Source organism: Xenopus laevis, chromosome 3L (genome assembly GCF_017654675.1).
Source record: "Xenopus laevis strain J_2021 chromosome 3L, Xenopus_laevis_v10.1, whole genome shotgun sequence".
In the NCBI taxonomy this organism is placed as follows: Eukaryota; Metazoa; Chordata; class Amphibia; order Anura; family Pipidae; genus Xenopus; species Xenopus laevis.
This window is the reverse complement of record NC_054375.1, coordinates 57,162,952-57,189,601: the sequence shown is the minus strand read 5'-3', so window position 1 is coordinate 57,189,601 and position 26,650 is coordinate 57,162,952. Positions and strand designations below refer to the sequence as shown.

At 37.4% G+C, this 26,650-nt stretch overlaps 2 protein-coding genes across 7 annotated transcripts; both read left to right on the top strand.

The window, feature by feature from the left end:
• Window positions 1-235: 235 nt before the first annotated feature.
• On the top strand, window positions 236-3,261 carry dguok.L (deoxyguanosine kinase L homeolog). 4 transcript variants are annotated; one of them, XM_018250927.2, is made up of 2 exons: window positions 236-366; window positions 2,219-3,261. In XM_018250927.2, the coding sequence occupies exon 2, from the start codon at window positions 2,244-2,246 to the stop codon at window positions 3,039-3,041; it is 798 nt and encodes a 265-aa protein (XP_018106416.1). In that variant the 5' UTR covers window positions 236-366; window positions 2,219-2,243; the 3' UTR covers window positions 3,042-3,261. The 4 variants fall into 4 exon arrangements, with proteins under 4 accessions (XP_018106416.1, XP_018106414.1, XP_018106415.1 ...); XM_018250925.2 differs by having other exon boundaries at window positions 249-379; window positions 2,118-3,261; XM_018250926.2 differs by having other exon boundaries at window positions 256-366; window positions 2,118-3,261.
• On the top strand, window positions 260-25,896 carry glt8d2.L (glycosyltransferase 8 domain containing 2 L homeolog). 3 transcript variants are annotated; one of them, XM_018252340.2, is made up of 12 exons: window positions 260-379; window positions 7,099-7,416; window positions 12,691-12,732; window positions 12,860-12,901; window positions 13,470-13,562; window positions 14,918-15,080; window positions 15,672-15,789; window positions 18,121-18,205; window positions 19,728-19,840; window positions 21,373-21,539; window positions 22,161-22,273; window positions 24,174-25,896. In XM_018252340.2, exons 3-12 carry the CDS (start codon window positions 12,714-12,716, stop codon window positions 24,338-24,340), a joined length of 1,080 nt encoding a protein of 359 aa, XP_018107829.1. In that variant the 5' UTR covers window positions 260-379; window positions 7,099-7,416; window positions 12,691-12,713; the 3' UTR covers window positions 24,341-25,896. The 3 variants fall into 3 exon arrangements, with proteins under 3 accessions (XP_018107829.1, XP_041442212.1, XP_018107830.1); XM_041586278.1 differs by lacking the exon at window positions 12,691-12,732; XM_018252341.2 differs by lacking the exon at window positions 7,099-7,416 and having other exon boundaries at window positions 272-379.
• The last annotated feature ends 754 nt before the right edge of the window (window positions 25,897-26,650 follow it).

Sequence of the window (26,650 nt, the reverse complement as noted above, 5' to 3'; positions counted from 1 at the left end):
CGTTATAAAATTGTACCACACACACAGTCAGACCTCTCCTGACACAGGTTTAGAGGAGACCGGAACACATGAGCAGGGAATTCTGGGAGTTGATGTTTACACATATATCCCCTGTAATAAGTTCATACCACCAGCACATCGCATAAGTCAGGTGTACTGCTAAAAGTACTCGCGTTTTACCAACATAAACCGCAATGTCCTCTACGGTCATGCTGAGTATGAAAACTGCGTGAGGTGTAAAACTACAAGTCCCAGAATGCAACCCGTCGCGCTGTCGGATGCCTCTTCCTGCTTGTGCATGGCGGTGTTCTGTGCTGCGTAGCTGAACGCAAGAGATTGTTATATCACCACTCAGTGGCACAGAAGGTTATTATTCGAGGTTTGTATAGATAATGCAGTAAGTGTACACGCTAAGGTTATGGTGAGTGATGTGTGACTACATGAAGTACGTGGGCAGTTGAGCAGCAGAGGTGAAGGCTTAGGAATTGCTAGGGCTTCTTCTCTCTAGCAACCAGGCAGCAGTTTAGAAGTCACAATAAAAGATGAATATGGTTGACCTGAAAAGAATGATTAGAAATAGGATCCCGTTTTTCTTGTGAACCTGTTAACCAATTAAGCTATTTTTATTTGCTGTCTAGAAATAGACAAATAACACTGATTTTTCAGAAGTCATAGAGCATAAATAATAAAAAAGAAATAGATGTAAAATAAAACAGCTTTGAATGGCACTGCAGTGCCTCCTACTCCTTATACATCATTGAGCCTAACTTCACTGGTGTCCGAGTAAGCCCCTGATTTTGATAGACCCAGTGGGGCACTCATTACACAAGTATAATTTCTTATAGAAGGCATCTGAAATCTGGACTCTTATCAGCATCACAACTGCTCAGCCCTAGCAGGACAGTCTTTGCGCATGCACTAATCACAGAAGAGATGGGTACCCCCTCCCTCTCAGCTCTGTCACCTGGTTTAGGGTCAGGCTACACTGGGCGTTTTGGGGAGATTTGGTTGCCTGGCAACTAATCGCCTTGTTTTTGCAGCAACCAGTCTCCCCTAACGCCTTCCCTCACTCTGCACCAGCTAAAATATAAAAAAAAAAACGCCTTCAGATCGGCGCGTGTGATAAGCGCCAACGTTTTTTCATTTTAGCAGGCGCAGAGTGAGGGAGGGTGTTTGGGGAGATAGGTCGCTGCAAAAACGAGGCGATTAGTCACCAGGCGACCAAATCTCCCCAAAACGCCCAGTGTGGCCTGACCCTTAGCCACAATTGTTCAGTGGTGCACTAGGGGCAAAGTGCAAGTAAACCGCAAAATAAACATTTGCCTAATAAAAGAAAACATAATTCTAATCAACTTTCCAATATACATTTATTAAAAATATCCAGTGCTTTTCAAGTTATTTGTAAAACCTGTTGTTATTGAAAGCACCATTTGCTTAACTCCTGGTTCTTCCTTTTTAAACAATGTTGCAAAAGTCTTTAGTTCTCCAGCAGACAGGTCTGTTAATCAGCTGCCTTTTCTTACATTGAATCAACAGTCTGAGCCAGAGAACAGAAAGGGACAAACACTGCTTTCAACAGCAATACATATACAAATAACAAAGAACATTTGTAATGAATATATAGGTTGCTTAGAATTATGTTTTCTTTTATGAGGCAAAACTATTTTTTTTGGGTTGACATTTCCTTTAAGTGTTTTTATTTATTTCTCTATTAACCCTCCAAATATGCCAGTCATCCTAGGCACATGCCCTTGAGAACTTGTGTGGAACAATACGTAAAAACAGAAAAGCACAACAAAATTAAAATTCATAAAGCAGATAATGGAAGAAAAAGACCACTTGCAACTTGTATCAGCATATTAATGTCTACATCATACTAAAAACAAATGGATCCAATTAACAGTCACACTAGAGATTTAAAATGCTAATTAGTAGGATAAGCAAGCATCAGTGATCTAGCTAAGCTGGTAAGTAGATACCGAATCTGCAGTTTTCATCTGGGATGTCAAAAGGTCGACTATCCCTTGCCTTGGTACTTGTTGTAAATTTACATAGCTCTAAAAGTATTCATCACTTTTTTATCTTTAAAATTAAGATTTACAATTTTGTGTTAACAGATGTTTTTATCTAAAGTCTGGCGACTTTTGGATGCAGCAGAAATTCATTGCTATTATTCCCAGAAGATCAAATTAAATCTGTTTTGTACATTTGTTCATAGAGATGAAAATCAGCATGTACACTTCATGAAAAGTCAAACTACCAAACCACTTCAACAGTCAATTTCTACAAATCTTAGTTCTAACAAAGAAATGCAAGTGAAAAGATTATCTGTGGAAGGAAATATAGCAGTAGGAAAATCCACCTTTCTCAGGCTGCTATCCAATACATTCCAAGAATGGAGTTTTGCTACAGAGCCTCTAAAGAAATGGCAGAATATTCAATCTACTTCATTCCAAACAACGACTTCCTCAAAACCTCCCATGGACAACCTCCTGCAACTGATGTATGATGACCCCAAACGATGGTCTTACACGTTCCAGACATTTTCTTGTATGAGTCGATTTAAAATACAAATTCAGCCACTTTCAGAGCCAGTATTAAAGCAGCAGGAGCATGTTCAGATATTTGAGAGATCTGTTTATAGTGACAGATATATATTTGCTAAAACCCTTTATGAACTCCAACACTTAAATGAAATGGAGTGGACTTTGTATCAAGAATGGCACACTTTTCTCATTCAAGAATTTTCCAGAAGAGTTGCACTGGATGGAATTATTTACCTATGGGCAACTCCAGAAAAATGTTTTGAGAGACTGCAAAGAAGGGCCAGAAAGGAGGAGAAGACTCTGCAACTTCAGTACCTTGAGAAGCTTCATGACCAACATGAAAGTTGGCTGACAAAGAAGACAACCGAAGTTAGTTTTGAAAACATGAAAAATATTCCAGTTTTATTACTAAATGTTGAGGAAGACTTTGAAAACAATTCTGCAGCAGGTGATGAGCTCAACAACAGAGTTAAGGCATTTGTTGCTGGACTGTAATAATATAAATATATATATAAAAAAACTCATTGCAGTGTTTGCATTTACATCTCTTAACAATTTCTATCAGCTAAATGTATTTATATTGCAGCAGATAACTCTATTTGCTGCTCTTTATGTGTATTCTTCTGCTTTGTGTACCTAGTTTATAAGTTGCTTTATAGTTATGTTAATAGTACGCTTGTGTAATATTTATTAAAGGATCCAAAATTTGGCATAATTTTATTCGTTATTTAATGTTCTTGTGTTTTCTGAAGTGATGATGCACTGGGCTGTTCTGAACAAACTCCATTTTGCTATGATCACATCCAACTGTGTAATTTATATTTGCACTCATAATGTACACTGAATACATGTTTAGTACATTCATAAGTTATCAGACCTGTTTAAGGGTCTCATAGTTTTATTTTGATATTCACACAGCAGCTCAGTTTTATTTAACAATTTTGCAGCCAATAAATGATACACCTTTGCTATATTGAAATCATTCACAAATATGCACAGTTTGTGAGGGCCAAAGGTGTAAAACCTGTAACATGAAAAATATACATTTTATTATAATGGGCCTAAGGCAAGGGCCATCATTCACTAACATGGATTCAGCTTTGCTTCAAGTTGTTAGCCAACATAAACCAGTCATTATTGCAATAAGATAAACCCAAGGCTCACTAAATGATAATTTTGTTTTACGTTACCGATCTGAGGCAAATCAGCATCAATCTCTCTCATTGAGGGCCTTAAAGCTGGTCCCTCTAGACTGAATTGAAAGTTTTTTGGTCCATATATGGGGCCATCTGAAGGGCCTTCCTAATTAATATACCATATATTGATTGGGTCTAAAAATGCCACCAGATGAGGATTGCATTAGAGCGCTTTCTCAGCAGATGAGGATTGCATTGGTGCGCTTTCTCAGCAGATCTCCATGGGCCTCTATTATGATCCAGCTGCTGGCCCAGGGGTCAGATTATTCTATCACTCCAATCTGGGCCATGAGGTTAAATTGAGTTAAGATAAATTCATTAGTTTTTAAAAGTAGAACATTCTTACACTTGATTTTATTAACTTCTTATTTATTCAGATGTTGTTATGCCTACACACATGAATGAGGGACATTACAAATATGAATAGGGAATGTAAAGGACATTTCTTAGTCTAGCAGGTTGTCAGTGTGGTTATGCCTTATTTTCAGCCATCAAAATAATACAGCATTCTACTTATGAGGTTTTTCTCTTTTTTTTCACCAAGGAACCTATGCCTACTGTTGTTCGCTCTTTGTCACATACCTCATGTGATATAGCAATGAAGTTGTCAGCTTCAATTGAAAATGAAAGATTGTGAATGAAATGCACATATTTTCTTCAGTGTTCATGTTTATGCTAACAGGTGGAACCACCTATTGTCCGTAGTTATCATAACAGCATCCTACCTCCTTAGGTAATGTAATTCACTTTGACAGAAAGCACACCTATAAACAAGGAGCATACTGTAGAGATACTTTAATATAAATGTTTACTTTGACCTATAAATTACTGGGGAGAAACCTTAAAATTACTATTTTATATGTAGACAGAGATATTATAAGAACATTGCAATTTGCATTTAATTTATATTATTTTTGGAGCTTTGTGATTTTTGAGCAACCTGTCATTTCTAAACAAGAGTGTGGGAAGGAAGGGGTTAAACAGAAGCTTAAACAAAAATAGAAAAAAATGTAGAAATGGCAAAAAAAAAAAAGTCACTCTGATTTATGGTTGGTGTTGATTACTACAGAAACCAAAGCACCCTTTGAGAATAGTGAGGCAAATAATACCAAAACCTTATAAAATTACAGCTAATTGCAAAGTTGCTTACATTACTTCCATCAGCAAAATACTGGTTCCATAACCACTATCCTGCTGGCAGCTACTCTTTAACTGACATTGCAACCAGGTAGATTCTGTATTATTGGAAGGGAAAGGTTAAAGGGTATATAAATTAAAAATACAAAAATAAAGAACTAGAAATAGAGCTGAGATTTTCTTTTAAACCTTTACTGACCTTCAGAAAATATATTAAACTCTAATATAGAAGATATAAATAAAAATTTCAGGTTTTAGAAGTCGAACTCACCAAGTTTTGCAGGAGGTCCAGGTGCACCGCCCTGAACCTTCAGCTAAGGGAGCGGATAAAACCGTATAATAGTAGAAGACATATAATAAATCCGAGGATAGGTTCTCCAAATTGTAAGTGATTACTCTAATAGTAGAAGACACTACGGGTCATTTATTATTAGGAAGGCAGTGCGTACAGTGCTGCTACCCTGGAGAATTGGAGAAGCTGATGTGTTCAGGTACAGGGGAAGTACTCACTTTTGCAATAGTAAATTAATTTAATATTGCATACTTGCATATTTTATTTATTTTCTTCCCTCAGTTTTTAGCCTATAAGGGGGTTGATGCCCCACTATTTGTATTTATTAGGATCTGTTTTAAGCAAATAAATGATCACACTCATTTATTCATAACATTTATGAACCAATTTATTTATTTGACCATAATAGAGCTTTCTTTTTAATTATCTTTTTATTACATTTTAATTTTAGAACAAAATCATATCCAACATGAATACAGCTCAAAATTAAAAAAAAAGAGAAACAAAATCAAAAGAAAGAGATAAATCAGGATAGAAGGCAAGTGAAATCCAATAAATTCCAGTAGCCAGATTATCGGGATCCATAAAGGAATATCCAAACAATACATCTAGTATCCGTGTGCCCTTTAATAGAGCTATTTTCTATATGATTTTTTCATTTTTGTTTTCTAGGAGTTTGCATTACTTAGGAAATAGTCACAACGAATTGTTGCTTGATTAGCATAATGATTAGAATTTGCCGATCAAGTTAGAAGTTACCTCGGAGTTCCATGACCTGTGTAAAAACACTCGGCCTTCGGCCTCGTGTTTTTATATGGTCATGAAACTCCTCAGTGACTTATAATATCCTTATATTTTACAAGAGGGGGTACTTTATTCACTATATATTCCAGTTTGGTAAGATCCTATTATAGGCCACTTAAAGGAAAATGATACCCCCAAAATGAATACTTAAGCAACAGTTTATTTCCTATTAAGTGGCACATTAAAGCATTTTACCAAACTGGTCTATATATTTGAGTAAATATTGCCCTTTTACATCTCTTGCCGTGAACCACCACTTCATGATGGTCCTTGTGCTGCAGAGATCGCCTGACCAGAAATAATACAGCTCTAACTATAACAGGAAGAAGTGTGGTAGCAAAAGACAGAACTTTCTGTTAATTGGCTCATGTGACTTAACATGTATGGTTTGTGTGCAACGTGAATCCTAGGATCCCAGGGGGCGGCCCTTATTTTTTAAAATGGCAATTTTCTATTTAGTATTACCCAATGGCAAAAACTGCTAAAAAAGTATATTATTATGAAAATGGTTTATTACATGAAGCAGGGTTTTACATATGAGCTGTTTTATAAAATATATTTTCATAGAGACCTACATTGTTTGGTGGTTATAATTTTCCTTTAATACACTAGTTGCTTTGGTTTATTATTGTGAGTCTTTCACATTTCAACTTTTTTATTGAAGACTCAAACCAGAGTACTCAGTTTTTGTAGTATAATTGAGAATGTGTTGTCTGTCTCAGCTGTGTTTATTCATGAAGATGCTGGGTTTTTTTTTGCTTTCCTGTCCATCTGGGTATTGGAGGAACTGATGCAGTCTTCCACGGATTTTAGTTTACCTCCCAGCCAGCCCTAGCACTCCAGGCTTTTTTTTTCTTTTTCAAATTCCATCATTACTTTAATGGAATCCAATATTTTAAATTGGAGCTATAACAGATAAATGGGCAATCACATTGGTTTCACAGCTTTAATGTACTGTAGGCTCATGATCACAATGCTTGTAATATGAGCCTTATACCCGCACAAAAAGTATGCTAAGTGTTTTTGCACAACTTCAGCTGTGATGACGTTCCAATTATCTCACTTTATGTGCCCTAGTTAACTGAAAAGTAGTTTGTTACTGCAGTGCTATTTTTTACATTAGGAAAGCAGAAATCTGTATGCAGATCACCAGACGGTTGTGCAGAGGTTGGATTATTCACATCTGGAACTCATTTCTCTGGCTGTCTCCATTAGCAAATGCAGCATTTTATTGTTTGGAGCTGCACATCAACCTGCACTGAACAAAGGCGAACAAAGAACAACTTATTCACCAGCAGTACACAGGACTACCCCCTGAGCAAAACTAAGGAAAGTTTATTGTTTTTAAATGCAGTTACGCAAGCTGAACTGGAAAGTTAATCAACTTTATAACGAAAACAATGTCCGATACGAAAGGCTGGCCTGAAAGGAAATATCACTGGTATGTACCGAACAATATTTAGAACGTTTTCATATTGTTTAGGAAGCATCTAACTTTGTTCCAAAATAGTATCATATGTTATGGACTCTCAACTAATGTTATTAAAATAATTGATGCAATATTTGTTTTAAAAATTATAGCCCTCAATTAGACCATTCATGGAGTATAGTAAAAATAAAATATGCATATTTCCCCCTTTCTCGTAAACTTGAAGCACCTATATTTTGGCTAATCACTAATGTATTTGAGCCTTTCATTGCCTATTGCCCACTTAATCAAGGCACATCATTTGTTTTGTCAGTTTTTTTTAATTGATATTATGAAATAAATTCAAAATATTGAACACATTAATATTGACTTGTATATATTATAATTATCATGCTTAAAAATGGAAAAAAAAAATAGAAGAAAGAAAAAAAGCATGCTTCCATAAAGAGTAAAAAGAATAAATATATAAAGTACCTACACAGTGACTTGTAAAATTTAATTAGACCAAATCAAGTGTTTCAAAGGGTACAGTTAGTTATATAAGTTATATAAGTATCATTATTTGAGCTTGAATAGGTAATTTTTAGTATGTAAATAATTTTGCAATAAGACTTGATTTGGGTTTTTCATTTTCATATGACAGCTCTCCAGTTTGGAATTAATAGCTGTTAATTGCTAATGGTGAACCACAGACTAGAAGAGAAGTTCAAAAATTGTGGGGCTAGACAGCCAGGGGGGCCAAAGAAGTGGAATGGAGTTGAAGGCCAGTTAGACTGAGATGCTGTAGTGAATGAACTTTGAATTTCTCTAACTATACTTTTAAAATTTCCAACTAAAAGATGAATAGGAGATGTCCTGTTTACATAAGCCATAGTTCCAGTCTATCTTGTGTTTTGTGCCACAGCATCACCCAAACTAAAATACCCCCAGAATTGTTTACAGTTACAGAGTCTGTGCACCTTTATGTTGTGCAAATTGTTCATTCTGTGTCTTGGTGCTTCAAAATCACATTCATATATTAACTACATGCCAAATATGCAGGGCCCCAATGCAAACAAAACTCATTGCCCAGGCTACCCTTCTTTTCTGGATGCACTATTGTCAAGAAACTACCCAAAAATGAAAGCAAGGTTCCTAAATATCAAAGTAGCAACACATATAAGACATCCATAATATACTCAGTAGAAGTAATGTGGTCTGCCAAAAAGTTAAGTTGATAAATGGCTACACTGGAAACCTCTGACCCATCAGTTTTTGCAGTTTAAACATGCCCAGTGGAATGTGAGTTGACCTATTCTCAGGAATGTTATAACACTTCTTAGGCCAAAGTATGGCTAGTCCCTAGATTTATTGTGTCATTCCTAAAACATCCACTATTGGCTAAGATGGGAATGTAGCCACTGATACATTCCCATATTGTCTTGGCCAGTTACTCCTGCTGCTGTACTCAGATCAAGGTAAATAGCATTATAGCTGTTGTTTATATAGGGACCTACATAACCAAAGGTTAATTCTTCTGTATTATTGCATGTTCTTCTGCAGTAAAAAACAATTGATGTGTGTTTTGAATGCCCTAACTCAGTTTTTAGTAAACTGTCTCCAATAATTGTAACACAAGTTGTGAGAACAATGTCATTGTTAATTCTCATTCCTAAAGGTGGCCATACACGGGCCGATAAAAGCTGCCGACAGACCGTGTCGGCAGCTTATTGGCCCGTGTATGGGGGCCCCCGACGGGCTTCCCCGATCGAGATCTGGCCGAAAGTCGGCCAGATCTCGATCGGATGGGATTAAAAATCCCGTCGGATCGCGGCCGCATCTGTTCGTTGATGCGGTCCCGCGATCCGACCGCCCGTTTGGTGAACGCTAGGATCCGATCGTTGGGCCCTAGGGCCCACGATCGGATCAGCCCGATATTGCCCACCTCAAGGTGGGCATATCGGAGGGAGATCCGCTCGTTTGGCGACATCGCCAAACGAGCGGATCTATCCGTGTATGGCCACCTTAAGTCCAAATAGAAGAGGGGGATGGTGGTCAGTACAAATTTTCAGACAACTTTTCCCCGATTCCTTAATGGTTGCTCTGTGCTGCAACTGCTACATATGGTCCAAACATACATGAAGGAAAAGGAGTTCCAGCAGGGATTACTGCCAGGGTCGGACTGGGGGGCTTGGGGCCCACTGGGGCTGCTGCCCCAGGGCCCCTGTCCGGACCCCTGCCTCTCTTGTGCGCATGCACACAGCGCCGGATTTCTGGGCATGCGCGCGGCGCAAACATGGAAGCATTGCAGGGAACCCAGTTACCATGGAAATCACTCCATTGTGCTCTTCACCAGTTAAAGCTTCTAATGAGCTGGGAAGGCTTGGCTCTTCTGCCCTGCCTTTTCCGCTCACTCTCTACTTCTTTTTAATCACGCGCCCACAAGATTATCAGCGTCGCCGGCATTAAAAAGCGGATCAAGGCCCTGATTACTGCAAACAAACTTTTATTCTGAGTAGTAGCAAACACGACATGTTTCGGGTACAATACCCTTTTATCGATAAAGGGTATTGTACTTGAAACGTGTCGTGTCTGCCACTACTTGGAATAAAAGTTTGTTTGCAGTAATCCCTGCTGGAAATTCTTTTCCTTCATTCTCATTCCCAAGTACTAGGTAGAGAATTACCAGCCAGTAGGACTACCTACTATCCACGGTTCCATTCACATTTTGCTGATATCACCTTATTCTGAAGCAAGCCAGGAGTATTACAGAGCAGTAATACAGTAAGTTAGCTGTTTTTGCTAACTAAACAGAGAATGTAACCAAAAAACACTAACAGCCATTGTAGTTCTAACTGTAGCATAGGTAAATATATGATAAACTACATTCTAAAGCATAAATACCATTTGTTTGATTATTCGTCCAAGGTAAGCTGAATCAGGGGGTTACATATAAAAATCTAGCCAAGTCATTTCTAGAGCAATAAATTATTGTTTTTTAAATAACACATAAACAGAATGGCCGTTTCAGCTGGCTGAGTCATAACTGGAGCTGAAGCTGCAAATAATCAGTTTCATATATTCAGAAGTGAAGCCAGGCCAAGTCAGAATGAGAGAAGCAGAACAAAGCTGAGGACCAGACTTGTGGCGTGGAAATCCGAAAATACACATGAAGCATTTCTTAGCTTAACATAATGAGTTACCGTATATTTCTGCTTTGTGTATTATAGTTGTATTTGTTTCCTGAGTATGAGGAAGACTTAACTACAGCACAGTCAAGCAATCACTGGAAAATTTGTAGAGAGAATTTGTAAAATGTCTTCATGCATTTGAGGGAAAGTATGTTCAAGGACAAGTTAACCTAAAACTGAACCCCTGTCCCGTTTAAAAAGCCATTAAACCTTTTTTCATGATCCATTCACTTTTACTCTCATTTGCCCTAAAAATAGAAAGCATGTGACTTTAAGCTAATGTCACACATGCCATTCCTCTTTGTACTGCTTTAAAGGAATTGTTCAGTATAAAAATAAAAATTAGGCAAATAGATAGTTAATTAGCAGAAAATATAAAGTATAAAGGCTGAAGTGACTGGATGTCTAACATAAGAGCCTGAACTAGTGTTCAGGCTCTTATGTTAGACATCCAGTCACTTCCTGCTTTGCAGTTCTCTTGGTTTCCACTGATTGGCATTAAGCAATCAGTGACGTGATGGGGGGGCACATGAGTCATAACTGTTTGCTTTTGAATCTGAATACGAAGGATTAATTGCAAACTCACTGAACGCTTATGTCCCATGTGGCTCCCCTTCAAATCGCTGACTAACTCAGAGTTAGAGATCTGTTATGTTAGACATCCAGTCACCCCAGCCTTTATACATTAAATTTTTAGCTAACTAACTATATTAGAAACATTTTTTATTTTGCATTTTTATTTTTCTATGTACCCAGTTTTATTTTCACACTGAACTGTTAACAAAAGTTTTCTCAAAACCTTGCCTCCACCAGTCAGCAACACTTTCTTTTGTAGTATGCTTACTATTCCCCATCTTGTGGTAAAGCAGCCAGCAGCTTGTTGGGCTTTTATATTGTCAGTATCCAGAATATAAATTATCAGTTGAGATTACTTGCTGAACTTGAAACCCACCTACCTCAAAAACAGAGAGATCTATATATAGTGTGAATTCCACATATAAATAAACTTACCATTCATATATACATACCAGGGCTGGTCCTATCAAATGTGGGGCCCAATTGGGACCATGTTGGCGGGGCCCCTAGACAAAGTGTTGCTGGCTATTGACACACCAAGTATTTAGGAAAATAAGGGCATACAGGCACAAAATAGAAAGGAAAGGGGCAGACAAGGTAACATAATAGGGGCACACAGGGTAAGAGAGAGAGGGAGGAAATAGGAGAGTGGACTGGGCCAATTAGTTTGGGGCTGGGCCGATTCAGCTTGGGAGCAGGCTTGGTTGGATTGGGGGCAGGCAGGGCCTATCAAGGTTGGAGGAAAGCTGGGCCTATGAGAGTTGGGGGCAGGCTAGACCTATGGATTTGGGGATGGGCTGGACTCTCAAAGTTGGGGGCAGGCCAAGCAGCATCATGTGCTGAGGGAAATATTATCTGTGCTGCCCTGTGGTGCGGGGCCCCCCAGAGGTGCGGGGCCCAATTGGTCCAATTGGCCTAAGGCCGGCCCTGATACATACATATTGGTTGTGAGTTCAATGTGTAGTTTTAACGCTTCACGCTCATAGATCACTATTCCAAACACTACCATTGCGAGAGACATAAACAATCTTTTATTCACCATTCTATATGTACTTCATCTCATTGCTCTGGTTCCTCTGTAATTAATCATCTCTTGATTTCATTAGTTTACATCAGCATTGCTATTCATGGTGTGGCAGTCCATATTTGTCTTGTAAAATTGTGCTTGTACGTGGAAATTTCAACTTTTGCTTTAAATGTACAAATAAAGTTGAGAGCAGTTCATCCATATACAGATATGAAATCCCAAAATGTAAAAAAATTGTCATTTTTCTCTGTAATAATAAAAAAGTACTTTGTACTTAATCCAAACTAATATATAATTAATCATTACTGGAGGCAAAACCAGCCTATTGGGTTTATTTAATGTTTAAATAATGTTTTAATAGAATTAAGATATGAAGATCAGAATTACGGTAAGATCCATTATCTGGAAAACCCCAGGTCCTGAGCATTCTGGATAACAGGTCCCATACCTGTATTGCAATAAGGAATATATACATTCGAGAGTTGATTATGCCTCTTGTATTCTGTTTATCAGATGATCCAGTTAAATCTGTCCTTATGGCTGTTTTAAAGAGAAGTAAGTAATTTTTATCTACAAAAATCACCAATTTAAACTTACAAATAAAGTTGAGAGCATTTCATCCATAAGTATTATATTCTTGCCATTCGAGAGTTGATTATACCTCTTGTATTCTGTTTATCAGGTGATCCAGTTAAATCTGTACTTATGGCTGTTTTGAAGAGAAGTAAGTCATTTTTATCTACAAAAATCAAGAATTATAAATATAAATACATGAGGGGTGGTGAATATATAGGGAACATTAGTAACACTTTTTTATTTTTTGGAAAGTTGTTTGTGTATTTACCCAACTGCAACATACAGTACGTATAAGAAAAGCTCTCCCTTCCTAATTCATGTCCACATTCTCTTTGAAACATTATCTGGAGGACAATATATATAATCCAACGCCCACAATCTGCTATACTTGCTAGAAGAGTTGGTTCTTAAAAATATACTCTTAAAGTTGTACAGTTGTTTCTGTGATCAAGTTTACAATAATGAAGAGTGAGAACCTTCTACTCCTTTACCCTGCAAGGTAAATTGAACTCCATTTTACAACCTTTAGAAAAGGTTTATTTGCTTTGTAGTTTATTGATGATTGTGATTAAAAACTTCAATAGGTGGCCAAATCAAAAAATAAATTGCAGTTGTTATAGTTAGTTGTTATAATGTAAAATATTGTAGTAGAATTTGCTTGAAACAGCTTTGTGTTTTTGCTATTTTTATTTTAGCAATTATCTTTCTTATTTCAGTAAACCAGATTCTTCTGTTTCTGCTTGTGTTGACATTTTTTGCAATATGGTACAGTACAGTATACAAGGTATCCAGACACAAAGAAGATGAAGGTGAGTGGAAAATGAATTCCTACTTTACAGCAAGTTAGTGGTCAAAAAAAAATTCTCCCAAAAAGAGTTTGGATAAAATGGTGTTAAAGGGATTGTTCAACTTTGAGCTAACTTTTAATACGAATTTGCAATTGGTTTTCATTTTTTATTATTTGTTGTTGATGAGTTATTTAGTTTGTATTCCGTCATTCTCCAGTTTGCAATTTCATCAATCTGGTTGCTAGGTTCCAAATTACCCTAGCACCATGCACTGATTTAAATAAGAGACTGGAATATGAATAGGAGAGGACCTGAACAGAAAAATGAGTAATAAAAAGTAGCAATAACAATAAATTCTTAGACATACAGAGCATTTGTGCCCCCATTTGAAAGCTGGAAATGGTCAGAAGAAAAAAGGCAAATAACTAAAAAAATTTATAAATAATGAACAAAAATGTAAAAGTTGCTTATAATTGGCCATTCTATGACATACCAAAAGTTAACTTAAAGGTGAGCCACCCCTTTAATTTTAAAGGAACAGTAACATAAAAAAATTAAATTGTTTTTAAGTAATAAAAATATAATTCATTGTTGCCCTGCACTAGTAAAACTGCTGTCTTTGCTTCAGAAACTCTACTTTTGTTTCTATAAATAAGCTGTTGTGTAGCAATTGGGGCAGTCTGTAGCAGTGGTTGGTGGGTCCAAGCCTGAATGATAAAAGGAACCCTGTGGGGAATCACTTATCTTGACTGGCCCACTGCCTAATCCTATATCCCTTTATACTGGAAATCACTTAAGTTCTCTTGCCTCTAAGAACCATCTAATTATTATACCAACATGAGCAATCTGATACATTGTCTACACTGAAACACTTGAGAATTTGACTTGGCAAATTCAGATTTAGGACTACACAGAGTTCTGGGTGTAGACATTATTTAAACCAAATTTTCCTTTAAATATTACTCCTCTACACCCAGGTGACTTTTGTTATATGACTATTTTGACGCTCCATGGGTGGGGCTCAAAATTGTCCTCCATTCACTTTAAGTAGGAATCACCTGCTAGTGCAGTAAATCAATAGGAAGTGATTGTTCAAAAATGCATCACTGAACATTTTTCAGCTATACGTGCCTGTCATTTGACTGCACTGGGCACTTACTTGTAGTGATTTTGAGCATTTCATCCACGCACACATGAAGCTTTATAATGCCTGGGCAACAAAATGCTTAAAATCACTCTATGTACCATTACTACTAAAGCTGCAGAGAAACATATTGGGTGTGGTTAATAGAGTCCTCACGTCAGGCATACTACTGAACTGTTGAATGGCGACTCCACCCCCATAGCAACTAATTAAATACATTTCTTCAATCCAGATGCAGATGAAGAAATGGAGGAAGATGTCATTCCAGTTGTTATATGTGCTGCCAGAAGTCGCATGGGGGCAACTATAGCTGCAATTAACAGCATCTACAGTAACACTGAAGCCAATGTGCTGTTCTATATAGTTGGTCTGAAAAATTCAATAGTGCACATAAGGTATTGATTGTTTTTAGCATCTTCAGTTCACGTTGTGTAATTACAGCTATGTAGATGCATGCCCCCCCATATGTAGTAAAAGGCAATAAGTTTGCCCATGTGCTGTAACTGGGTGTGTGTGTGTGTGTTTTATGTTTCATTGGGATCTGAATTTATGTGAATGATGTATAATCTTTGTATAACGCTCAATAAATGTGTTGGAGCTGCATAAATAAGAGAAAATGACCATTACAGCACCAGGCCTTTCAGTACTTGCTTGTAGTAAATCAATATCCAGCACCATAAAATGTATGTTTCTGGGTTATTCTTGGATTTACGGGAAGATCAAAGAGCCCTGGCAGGCAATGAATTATATCCATAATTGATGAACCTTGCACATATGTTTAGGAAACACATCTATTGTTCAGTTTTCTAGCTAGATGAGAACATTGATTAAAAAATTGGACTTTATAGATTTCTTTGCAGATTATAAAAACCATTTCAGATATAATAACCAATAATAACTAAAATGGTAATTGTTCTTTGCCTGCTTGTCATTTACTTGCTCACTCTATATGGATTCTACTTTTTGTATATTTTCCTCCTTTTTAGGAAGTGGATTGAGGGCACTCCATTAAATAAAATTCATTTTAAAATAGTGGAATTCAATCCATTGGTGCTTAAAGGCAAAGTAAGACCTGATGCAGCTTTTCCTGAGCTTCTCCAGCCTGTAAGTAAAGATTTTTGTCAAACGGCACTGGGTATTGGGTGAATTGTTTTACAGGGAATTGCTACACATTGTCTAAATAAGTTTCTTTAGTAAAAAATGCAACGGTTTTACCTGTCCAGTAACCTATAGCAGCCAATGAGATGTTTTATTTCATTATTCTAAGTGCGCTAATCCGGTAAAAGCCAATTGCTGATGGTTGTTACAGGTTGCTGAGCTTGAACAAACTCTTTCTTGTTTACTAAAGAATCAGTACTCAGCTGCATTACAGCAGTCAAAGAATTACTGTACCCAGGAGTGTAACTATAGAGGAAGCAGACCCTGCAGCTGCAGAGGGCACAGGAAGTATAAGGGCCCCATGAGGCCCTAATTTATATACCGTTTCAATAAATATTGGTAAAACCAGTCAACCTCTAAACATTTTGGGGCCTGAAAAATATTTTGCTGTGGGGCCAGTAATATTTAAATATAGTTTAAAAATGTGTTTTCAACTTCTGATCTGGTGATGTTCCCAAGTAGCAAAACATAGAAACCCACAATCATTTGCAACACATTTGATACTGTCAATAATCTTACTTTAAACTGAAAAACCTGCCTAGTCACCACATTTAAAGGAAATGGTTTGTGGCTGCGATGTTCTGATGTTCTAAGTTCTAAGGAGACAATAGGCTGCTATTTTAGCATATTCTACAAATGTATCTTTTATCCAAAATGTACATTTCTATATAACATGAATATGTTCCAGGCAAATCAAAAACTGATCTGTTGCATCTAGAAGTTCGCTGATTAAATTGCTATCACTGCTACTAACTTACTACTACTTTCTACTACTTTCTTGGTAAAATAATGTTGCATGTTGTTGCAAGTTGCATTTTTTACTGCACCTATTTTTGAAATGTCAAGCTTTCCAAACTTAGCGTTATAAGAACACATATGAACCAGGGGACTTTTATACCTATTGTTGGAACGTCAGCCTACTTCCCTTGATTTCATTTGACATTACTTCCCTTGAATTCATTTGATATTACTTCCCTTGATTTTCATTTGATATTAAGTGACCTTTATCCAGATGCTACCTTATTTTGTTCATTTTATGTCCACCAACCCATGCTTGTTTAACTCTTATGAGCTGCTTTTTTTGTCAACCTTGTTACTTCATCCAGACCACTTACAAATCCTTAACTTATTTAGAATCAGCTTAGATATCCAGCCTTCCCAGTTGCACTAGCTCATTTGCACTTGTTTGAATAGTCTTTTTCTACTGCTCTGGTTTCACTTGATGCCTAAGGTTGAGGTCACAGAGGGCGGATATCAGTCCGCTTCTTTCTGCTCCTGTGTGTAGGTTCATTGACAGACACAATGTTGACCTGAGGCAGCAGGCAAATTTTGTCACAAAACGGCAGCAAAAATTTGCAGCAACAAAAAAGTTGCAGAGACAAAAAAGTCACCATAAGAAAAACGCCCATTGACTTTAATGCATTTGGACAAAAAAGTCCCATAAGAAAAACAGCCCATTGAATTTAATGCATTAGGAGAAAAAAAGAATTGCCATAATAAAAAACGCCTATTGACTTTAATGCATTTGCACAATTTCAAAAATATTGCAGAGACAAAAAAAAGTTGCCACAAGAAAAAACTCACATTGGCTTAAAAGGAACAATTCTGTGTAACAATAAACACTGGGTAAATAAATAAATGTTTTCAATATAGTTATTTAGCCAAAAATGTAATGTATAAAGGCTGGAGTGACTGGATGTCTAACATAATTAGCCAGAACACTACTTCCTGCTTTTCAACTTTCTTGGTTTCCACAGATTGGTTACCAGGCAGTAACCAAATCAGTGACTTGAGGGAGGGGCACATAGGTCATAACTGTGACATAACTTTTGAATCTGAGCTGAATGCTGAGGATCAATTGCAAACTCACTGAACAGTTATATCCCATGTGGGCCCCCTTTAAGTCGCTTACTAACTCTAGTCTTTATAAAATTAAATTTTTGCCTAACTAACTATATTAGAAACATTTTTCATTTTACACATGCTGTCCATTTACCCTGTTTTTATTTTCACACTGAACTGTTCCTTTAATGCATTTGGAGCTAGATAAATTGTCTTGTGCGTAAAAAAATTGTCCCACGTAAAAAAATTGACAGGGCATCTGTGGCCTTTCCTAAACAAGTTTTTTCAGCTATAATATGTATAAACACTGTACCAGGGACCTATCAACTTACTGCTCACGGTTTGCTCAGTTAATAGAAGTCTTCCAGCTAACTAAAGACAAGTTCACAATGCTTACATGTTTTATTCTTCCTTCCTTTTCACAATATGCATCAGTTGAACTTCGTTCGTTTTTACTTACCACTCCTCATCCAGGAACATGAGAAGGTGATTTATCTGGATGATGATGTCATTGTACAAGGTATGTTCTTCTGCCATTGATGCATGTAAACAAATTGAAATACTAATTCGGTATAAGGAGAAAGTGCAAAAAAATGAAAAGCAATTTTGTTGCAATAAAATGTGAACAAGTGTTGTAGTAATGGGTTGCAGTCAAATTTCTTTCCCTCCTCTCTGGTTTCCTGGGTTAGCATGCTTAGTTAACATTCCTCATGGACTGGAAACAGCCAGGTCTTTGCTATATTTCTGTGGATTCTACAAACACCAGTATCTCATGTGGGTACAAATATTATGATTCCAGGGATTTTTGCAAAGTGCAGCCATAAAGCATGCTTAGTAAAAAGCAAAGCTGACATACTTTCAATCTGAAAAAGCCTGTACAACTGTATATCTTGTTTTTATTAGCTGAGTACTCCCCTGATGATTCCAGGCAACCATTACCAGTTAACGAGGCATGGGGATTTTGTTCTTTAAAGGGACAAGATTCCATCATCTCAGGATGGTGCTTAATTAAAAGATAATTCATTTCCTAGTGCAATAAACATATAACTGTAGTCACTCTATAGTTTGTAATACATTTGCTTTCATATTGTTCTGGTGCTATGCTCAGTTATAATTATTATATTACAGGTATATGACCCGTTATCCAGAAACTCGTTATCCAGAAAAGCTCAGAATTATGGGAAGGCCATCTCCCATAGACTTGTACTTGAGCCAAACTAAGATATAATTAATCCTTATTAGAAGCAAAATAATCCTATTGGGTTTATTTAATGTTTAAATTAATTTAAAGTAGACTTAATTAATAGAGATCCCAATTATGGAAATATGCCTTATCCATAAAACCCCAGGTCCTGAGTATTCTGGCTAACAAGTCCCTTACCCGTGCTATATTATAGACGTCTGACCTTTCAGTACTTGAGCTATCTTAATTGTTTAAATATTCAGCATTTTTGCAGTGAGCAGTCTGTATTTTAATACATACATCCAAATGGTCTTGATTTAGACAGGAAGCAAGTCACAAATGAAGAAGATTTTGTTTCTAAATTAGTTTCTTTCTCATATTACTTTTAAGTTATAAATCTGTAATATTATTGCTTGATGGAAGAGGCCTCTCCTAAGCAATAGTCTAGCTTTCTGCAGACAGAAGTTATATTCTATTTGTGTTCTCCTGCCATAGACTTCTTTTGGCCATATTCCAATGACCCTAGCAACCATGCATTGATTTAAAAAAGAGACTGGAATAGGAGAGGGCCTGAATAGAAAGATCAGTAATTAAAGTTGCAATAGTAGTAGCAATAATAATGCATTTGTAGCCTTGTAGTAAAAAGTAACATTTGAAAGCTGGAAAGAGTCAGAAGAATGGGACAAATAATTAAAAACCTATACAAAATAATGTAGTCCAACTGAAAAGTTGGTTAGTTGGTGATTCTATCTCATACTAAAAGTGAACTTAAAGGTGAACCCCTTTAACTGTAAAAGTTAAAATAATCAACTTGTGAAAAAATTTTAATAAAACATTTCTTGTACTTTTGGCACACCAGGGGACATCCAGGAGCTTTATGAAACAAAAATATCTAGAGGTCACGCGGCTGCATTTTCTGAAGATTGTGATCCACGTACAACACAGGAAATAGTGCACAAAGAAGGCATACAGGTAGAGAGAAAAATAAATATAAAATGTGGCACACTGCGGGGCACATTTACTTAGCTAGAGCGAAGGAATAGAATAAAAAATACTTCGAATTTCAAAGTATTTTGGCTACTTCGACCTTGATTTGAACGATTCAAACAAAAAATCGTTTGAATATTCGATATTCGAAAAAAAAAAAAACTTCGACCACCTACTTCGCCACCTAAAACCTACCGAGCATCAATGTTAGCTTATGGGGAAGGTCCCCATAGGCTTTCTAGCCATTTTGGGATCGAAGGAAAATCATTCAATCGATGTATTAAAATCCTTCGAAACGTTCGATACGAAAATATTATTCGTTCGATGGAACGATTATTCCTTCGATCGTTTGATCAAACGAATTGCGCTAAATCCTTCGACTTTGATATTCGAAGTCGAAGGATTTAACTTCGAGGGTCGAATATCGAGGATTAATTAACCCTCAATATTCTACCATTAGTAAATGTGCCCCTGCATGTCAGATAAATTGTTATGTGCATGTCACTGAAAGTCCTAACAAAATGGTATGGGATCTATTATCTTTAATACTTGGGACCTGGGATTTTCAAGATAAGGGAATTTTCTGTATTTTGGATCACCATACCCTAACTCATTTAAAAATTAAATAAATCCAACAGGATTGTTTTGCCACCAAAGTTTAAGTATATCCACCAGCAGTTTTAGTTTAAAACATGATGACCCCTATCTACACTATTTCCACTCATATCTGAAATACAACACAGTTTGCATGATTTAGAGAGAAAACACTTAATTTTTACTGACTGAAAATACTCTAATATGAAGGTTGCTTTCTAACTACCTGTATATTTCCTTGTATTTGCCAAAAGAAAAATGTGAATATTCACCTTCTAATTGACTTTTGGTAGGATGTAATATTGGTAAGTGTCTAATTATTCTGCAGCTTTAGCTAGTTGGTCAAGTCCCTTTGTCCCTTGCAACCAGGCAGTGATTTCAAAGATAGACTGGAAAGGGACTAAAGAGAGAAATACAAATATGAGATATTAATTGAATAAAATTCTCACAATGAAAATGCTTATTGGCTGCCAAGAATTGTTGAACCTAGCAACTATGTAGCATTTTCATTTTCACGTTATAAGATAAAGAATAGAAAGTCGGATAACTCACCAGTTGCAAAAGTCTTTAGAATATGAATGCTACATCATAAACTTTTCTTAAGATATATGACTTATTTGTTTCTCTAAGAACATAAATAATATAATGTAAATGTAACATCAAGTATATTTTTTAGCTTGGGTTAGTCAGTTGGCAATTGTAAGATACTGATCTGTTTTGCTTCATATGTTTTACATGTGGCAGGTGAATTTGAAATACTTAATAGAGCAGCAGGAAGACTGACCACATATAGATTTAGCACAATATCAGTACCGGTGTAGGCTGAACTCTGTTTTCCTGCTTTGATGCAGATGCTGGTGCTGTGCTACATTAACATGCAATGTATGTGAGTTTAAGATCCAGCCACTTTTTTTCTCATGCAGAACACATATATGGGTTTTCTCGACTACAGAAAAAAAGCCATTCAGAATCTTCACATCAGTCCAAGCACCTGCTCGTTCAACCCAGGAGTGTTTGTGGCCAATTTGACAGAGTGGCGAGAGCAACATATTACCAAGCAGCTGGAAAAATGGATGAAGAAAAATGTAGAGTATGTATATTACATTATTAGTCATTGTTTGAACAAAACGTTAAGTTGCAGAAGCATAAACCTACGTTTTAAAATTTTACATTTAACAGTTGCTGGGGTTAATTAAAGTACTTTACTTTGCTATTTCAATACAACCTAAAGGGCAACTATTACTTATATTGGTAAATACTAATACTATTAAAATTGCTTCTACCACCAGAGGTGCAGCTGGCAGGGCTTACAGTACAGATGGGGGAGCAAGCTCTATTTCCTCTACACTGGGATGGAGATCCTGGTGTGGCCAGCCATGTTGGGGCACATACATAAGTATATTGGTCTAGTGCACCTGCTCGTTCAATTTGCACTTGCAAGGATCAGTCTAGGTGTTCCCCTCTCTAAGCCATAGGGTTGCCATCTTTTTTGCTGTGTGATACTGGTCTTCAGGTGGGAGGGCGGGGAGGTGATGTTGTTAGGCCGGGCACTAATAGATTAAAAAGTTGTGCACCTAACACTGGTGCATGTGGGTTTCCAAAAACGACCTTATCCCTTACTGTAAAAGTGCATTTGTTGTAATTATTAGGGTATAATTATTAGGGTATATTTTGTTGTAATGTATTAAGTATATTTTCCCTCTGTTTTCAGAGAAAATCTCTATAGCAGCAACATTGGTGGTGGTGTGGCAACTCCTCCCATGCTCATTGTGTTTCATGAAAAATACTCACCTATTACCCCATACTGGCACATTCGATATCTGGGTAAGTACAATAGCAAACCATTTTGATTAAAGGGGACTGGCCTCCCTAGGGTCAGATGATGAGGCTTGTGCAGGTGAAGAATATACTCCTCCTCTGATGCTGCTCTTCTCTCAATGTGCCTGCACCCGAATACATTGCCTTGGCTCAGGAGCATGATGATGGATTACGGCGTGAAATGCAAAGTCTTTTTTTTTTTTTGGCAACGAAATCCACTACGTCTGTCTGCACCCGTGCTGAGGCAATGTATTCGCAGGCACAAAGTAGCAACAGAGGAGTGGATTGCAGGAAAAGATTCACATCGTCTGGCCTTAGCCTAAAAAATAATTCCAAATTCTTTTCTATTGGGTTTGTCAAAAAAAATAAATTTTACTTACCTTATATAAATTATTTAACTGGTTCCTTCAGTCTGGGAATTCACAGTCACAGCAAGCAGGCAGACATCATGTTGTGGACACTATTATGCATTTTTCCCAAAATCTTATTTATACACCATGCACAGTTTAGATACCAACAAACGACTCCATACAACCTGTGGCCCATTTGTAGTTGTACTGTAGAGAAACCTTAAGGTTCCAGAAATAAGGTTCCAGCCCAGAACACACAATTCAGTCTGCAACTGCTGCATTTTCACACACACAGGCATTAGATGGTAGATAGAGATGCACTGAATTCAAGATAGGTTTGGGATTCAGCTGGGATTCTGACTTTTTTGACAAGATTTGGCTGAATCCAAGTGCCTGGCCGAACAAAATCATTAAATTCACGTGATTTTTTTTATAACATAAACAAGGAAATTGCATTTTTTCCCGCATGTTGCCAGTGTGGTTCTTTTTTACTCTTCCTTAGCCTAACTGGCATTTGGTTTGAAATTCAAGTCCTTCCGGATTCAGCCAAAGCCTCATGGATTTGGATGGATAGTAGAACTAGTTCATCCCTCCTAGTTCTGCTCCAGTGTAGGGAAGTGTGTGTGTGTGTGTTACAGGGGCCTAAGGCCAATATCCCAGTGGGTGGTACAGAAGAAACCCAAACAATATTAGTTATATCAGCAAGTGTCAAAATAATTTGCTGGCTTATGAATGTTTTGAGGAAACATAGGGCTTTACTTACCCCATCCGATCGAGATCTGGCCGACTTTCGGCCAGATCTCGATCGGGGAAGCCCGTCGGGGGCCCCCATACACGGGCCAATAAGCTGCCGACTCGGTCTGTCGGCAGCTTTTATCGGCCCGTGTATGGCCACCTTTAAGCAGACCATACATATGGAGATACGCTTGTTTGGCGAGGTCGCCAACCGAGCGGATCTATCTCCAACATGCCCACTTTCAGGTGGGCCAGATCTGGCTGATCCAATCTTGTGCCCTAGGGCCAAATGATCGTTTCACGAGGCGAAAATGGGCGGGCGTATCGAGGACCACATCAATGAACTGACACAGCCCTCAATCCGATGGGATTTTTAAGCCCGTGTTGCAAAAAGAAGGGGAGAGATGGTGCTTCCAAATAGTATAAGCACTACCAAAGTCAATGTAATTATTAGAGTCAAGTGAAAAAATAGTAGGACATACAGTTCGCCCCAGTCCAACAGTGCCTATACAAAAGACCAAAAACCAAAAATTGTTAGTTCCTCCAAAAAAGTAGACGGCAAGTAAAGAAATACAAAAAGTTTGTTAGGACATGTTTAAAATAAGCCTAGGGAGCCTGTGTACTAGGGCTGAAAATTGTGCTGGATTTTAGTTCCCATTCAAGAAGGACCTAAAAAAACATTTGCAACCCAAGGGTCATTATCATAATGTAATAAATTCCTTAACCCCCCCCCCCACTGCACATTTTTTCAATCGATTTGTCCATCTTTCAGCTCCCTCAGTTCTGATTGCTAACAGTGTGCTATTCTGTCTGTGTGAAAGGTTGGAGTCCTGATAGCCCCATCCCTGAGAGCGTTCTTCGGGAAGCAAAGCTGCTCCATTGGAATGGAAGATACAAGCCTTGGCAACATGCCCACTCCCATGCCAAACTGTGGGACAAATGGTTTATCCCTGATCCTACCAGGAAGTTCCAGATACACAAGCTCTAACACCATTTTGCAAAACAGAAAGATGAATTCTGTAAATAAATTAGAATTTCAGACACCTGTAATATATTTTCCAACTAATTGATTCTCTTTCAGCATGCATGAACCACAGTAGGTTGGGAACAGCTAGAACTCAAAATGCCAGCATATTGCTGCCTGAAGATAAAGGCCAGTCCTACATTTCCTTTATCATGGTTTGATGTGTTTCTACCAAGCACAACAACAAAAAAGTGACCAAAAAAAAAAAGAACATAAGTGCCTATACCTTTTCTTCTCTATAAAGCTGACCATACCAAATATGTTCAAGCAGTTTTACCATTTTCAGTCGTATTTCCTGACCATATGGGCATGTATGGAGGTCTGTTTAGGTTAAAAATTTTGCCATTCTGGTGGATCAAAGATTAGTGATACTGATAGAAATTAGTTGTCCGACCGCCTCATATAAATGCATTGGCTCTCTTATGGAGGTCAGCCTGCGTATGGCTACCTCAGGATATATAGTTGTGCATAATGAATATTCAAGCTGAAAGAGCCAATGTCTATTGTACTGTACTGATTATAGGTATCATATCCTCTCAGTATATCAGTTTACAACAACCCTTAGAATTCATTACTGCAAACCTTATGCTTTGCACTGAAAAGGTTAAACGTTCATTGTGTGTGTCCTTTATTACACAGTTCTCAAGATATACAATAATAAGTAGCTGGGGCGATTCTGTACTTGGAGCTGCCCTGAGGTGGCTCCTGTGATGCCGCCCCCCTCACTCTTTCCTTTCCTGCACCAGAGAGGGGTCAGGTAATATCACTTTCTGCACTAGAAGAGCTGAATTTCCAGGTTTGGTGCTGCTGCCTGACAAGTAGGGATGTACCGAAACCACTATTTTTGGATTTGGCCAATCTTTCATAAAGGATTCAGCTGAATCCTGATCTTCATTTGCTTATGTAAAATGGGTAAAGAAAGGTTAAAAAATGCAATTTCCTTGTTCATGTGACAATTTTACATGTTTTTAAGGCTTCGGATATATGAATAGGCTTTGGATTGGGCTCTACCAGGCACTTGGATTCGGCTGAATCCTGCTCAAAATGGTTAAAGGGGACCTTGTTCATGTGACAATTTTACATGTTTTTAAGGCTTCGGATATATGAATAGGCTTCGGATTGGGCTCTACCAGGCACTTGGATTCGGCTGAATCCTGCTCAAAATGGTTAAAGGGGACCTGTCACCCGAAAAAATAATTCCAAACTATTTTCTATCATGTTAATTGAGCAAAATAAACGTTACTCACACTATATATCTTATTTAAATTTTGTTTCCTTCAGTCTTGGAATTCACAATCATAGTAAGCAGGCAGGTGCCATTTTGTGCAAGTCAAGTTGTATTTCACCCTAAAATGTTGTTTATGCACCAGAATGGGGAACCTAATGGCCATGCATGATACCCTACACAGTTATAGAGCGTGAGGAGGGAGGGGGAATGTAAGGAGTGCAGTGACATCTAGGAAGTAGTGAATGGAAAGTGAAATTAAGCAACCGCCACGCCTCTATGCCTGAGGCAGGCAATATACTGTATGGGCCTGCTAAAACTTTTAAATTGGTTTATAAAAGTTATGGATGTTTTAAAGAAAAAAATCATTTGGATTTCATGTTTAATTTGCACAGGACTTTCATTATACAGCTTTTTATGTCTGGGTGACAGGTCTGCTTTAAAACCAGGATTCAGTGCATCCCTATGCTACTTGCACCCACAGTTCAAACGCAGCTCAAAAAACAAGAATAACAAAACCTGAAATGTATTTTTATGCAATATTTGTTTCCTAGTATATTTGGTGATAATAAAAGCATTTCAGTTGTATCAGATGCTGTCCTACAAAATTGTGGTTTCATAACCATCTCCTTTGTAAATTCAGTGTAATTTTTCTGGGAATCAAAATACACAGTCATCACACGCACGAACAGTATCACAAATATTAAATAAATGACATCCATTTAGTCCCAATATCAGCCTTCTGGCCACTAAATTCCACACACGCGCTTCTGGCCAGAACTAACACTTTCACTCCAAAATAATGGAGGTGAAAAATCTAAAACAAATACATTTTACAATAGCCACAGCTCTGTCAATAATGAAGGCTGCAGCTGCTTATTTCTAGTCAAAACAGTCATCAGATGGGTGATGCAACAAATATATTTTATATAAACAAGCTGCTGTGTAGGCATGGAAGCAACCAGTCAAGCACAGGATACACAGTAGATAACAAAATCCCATTGTATACTAGAGAGTTTATCTCTTATCTGCTGTGCCTTTTCTCCTTT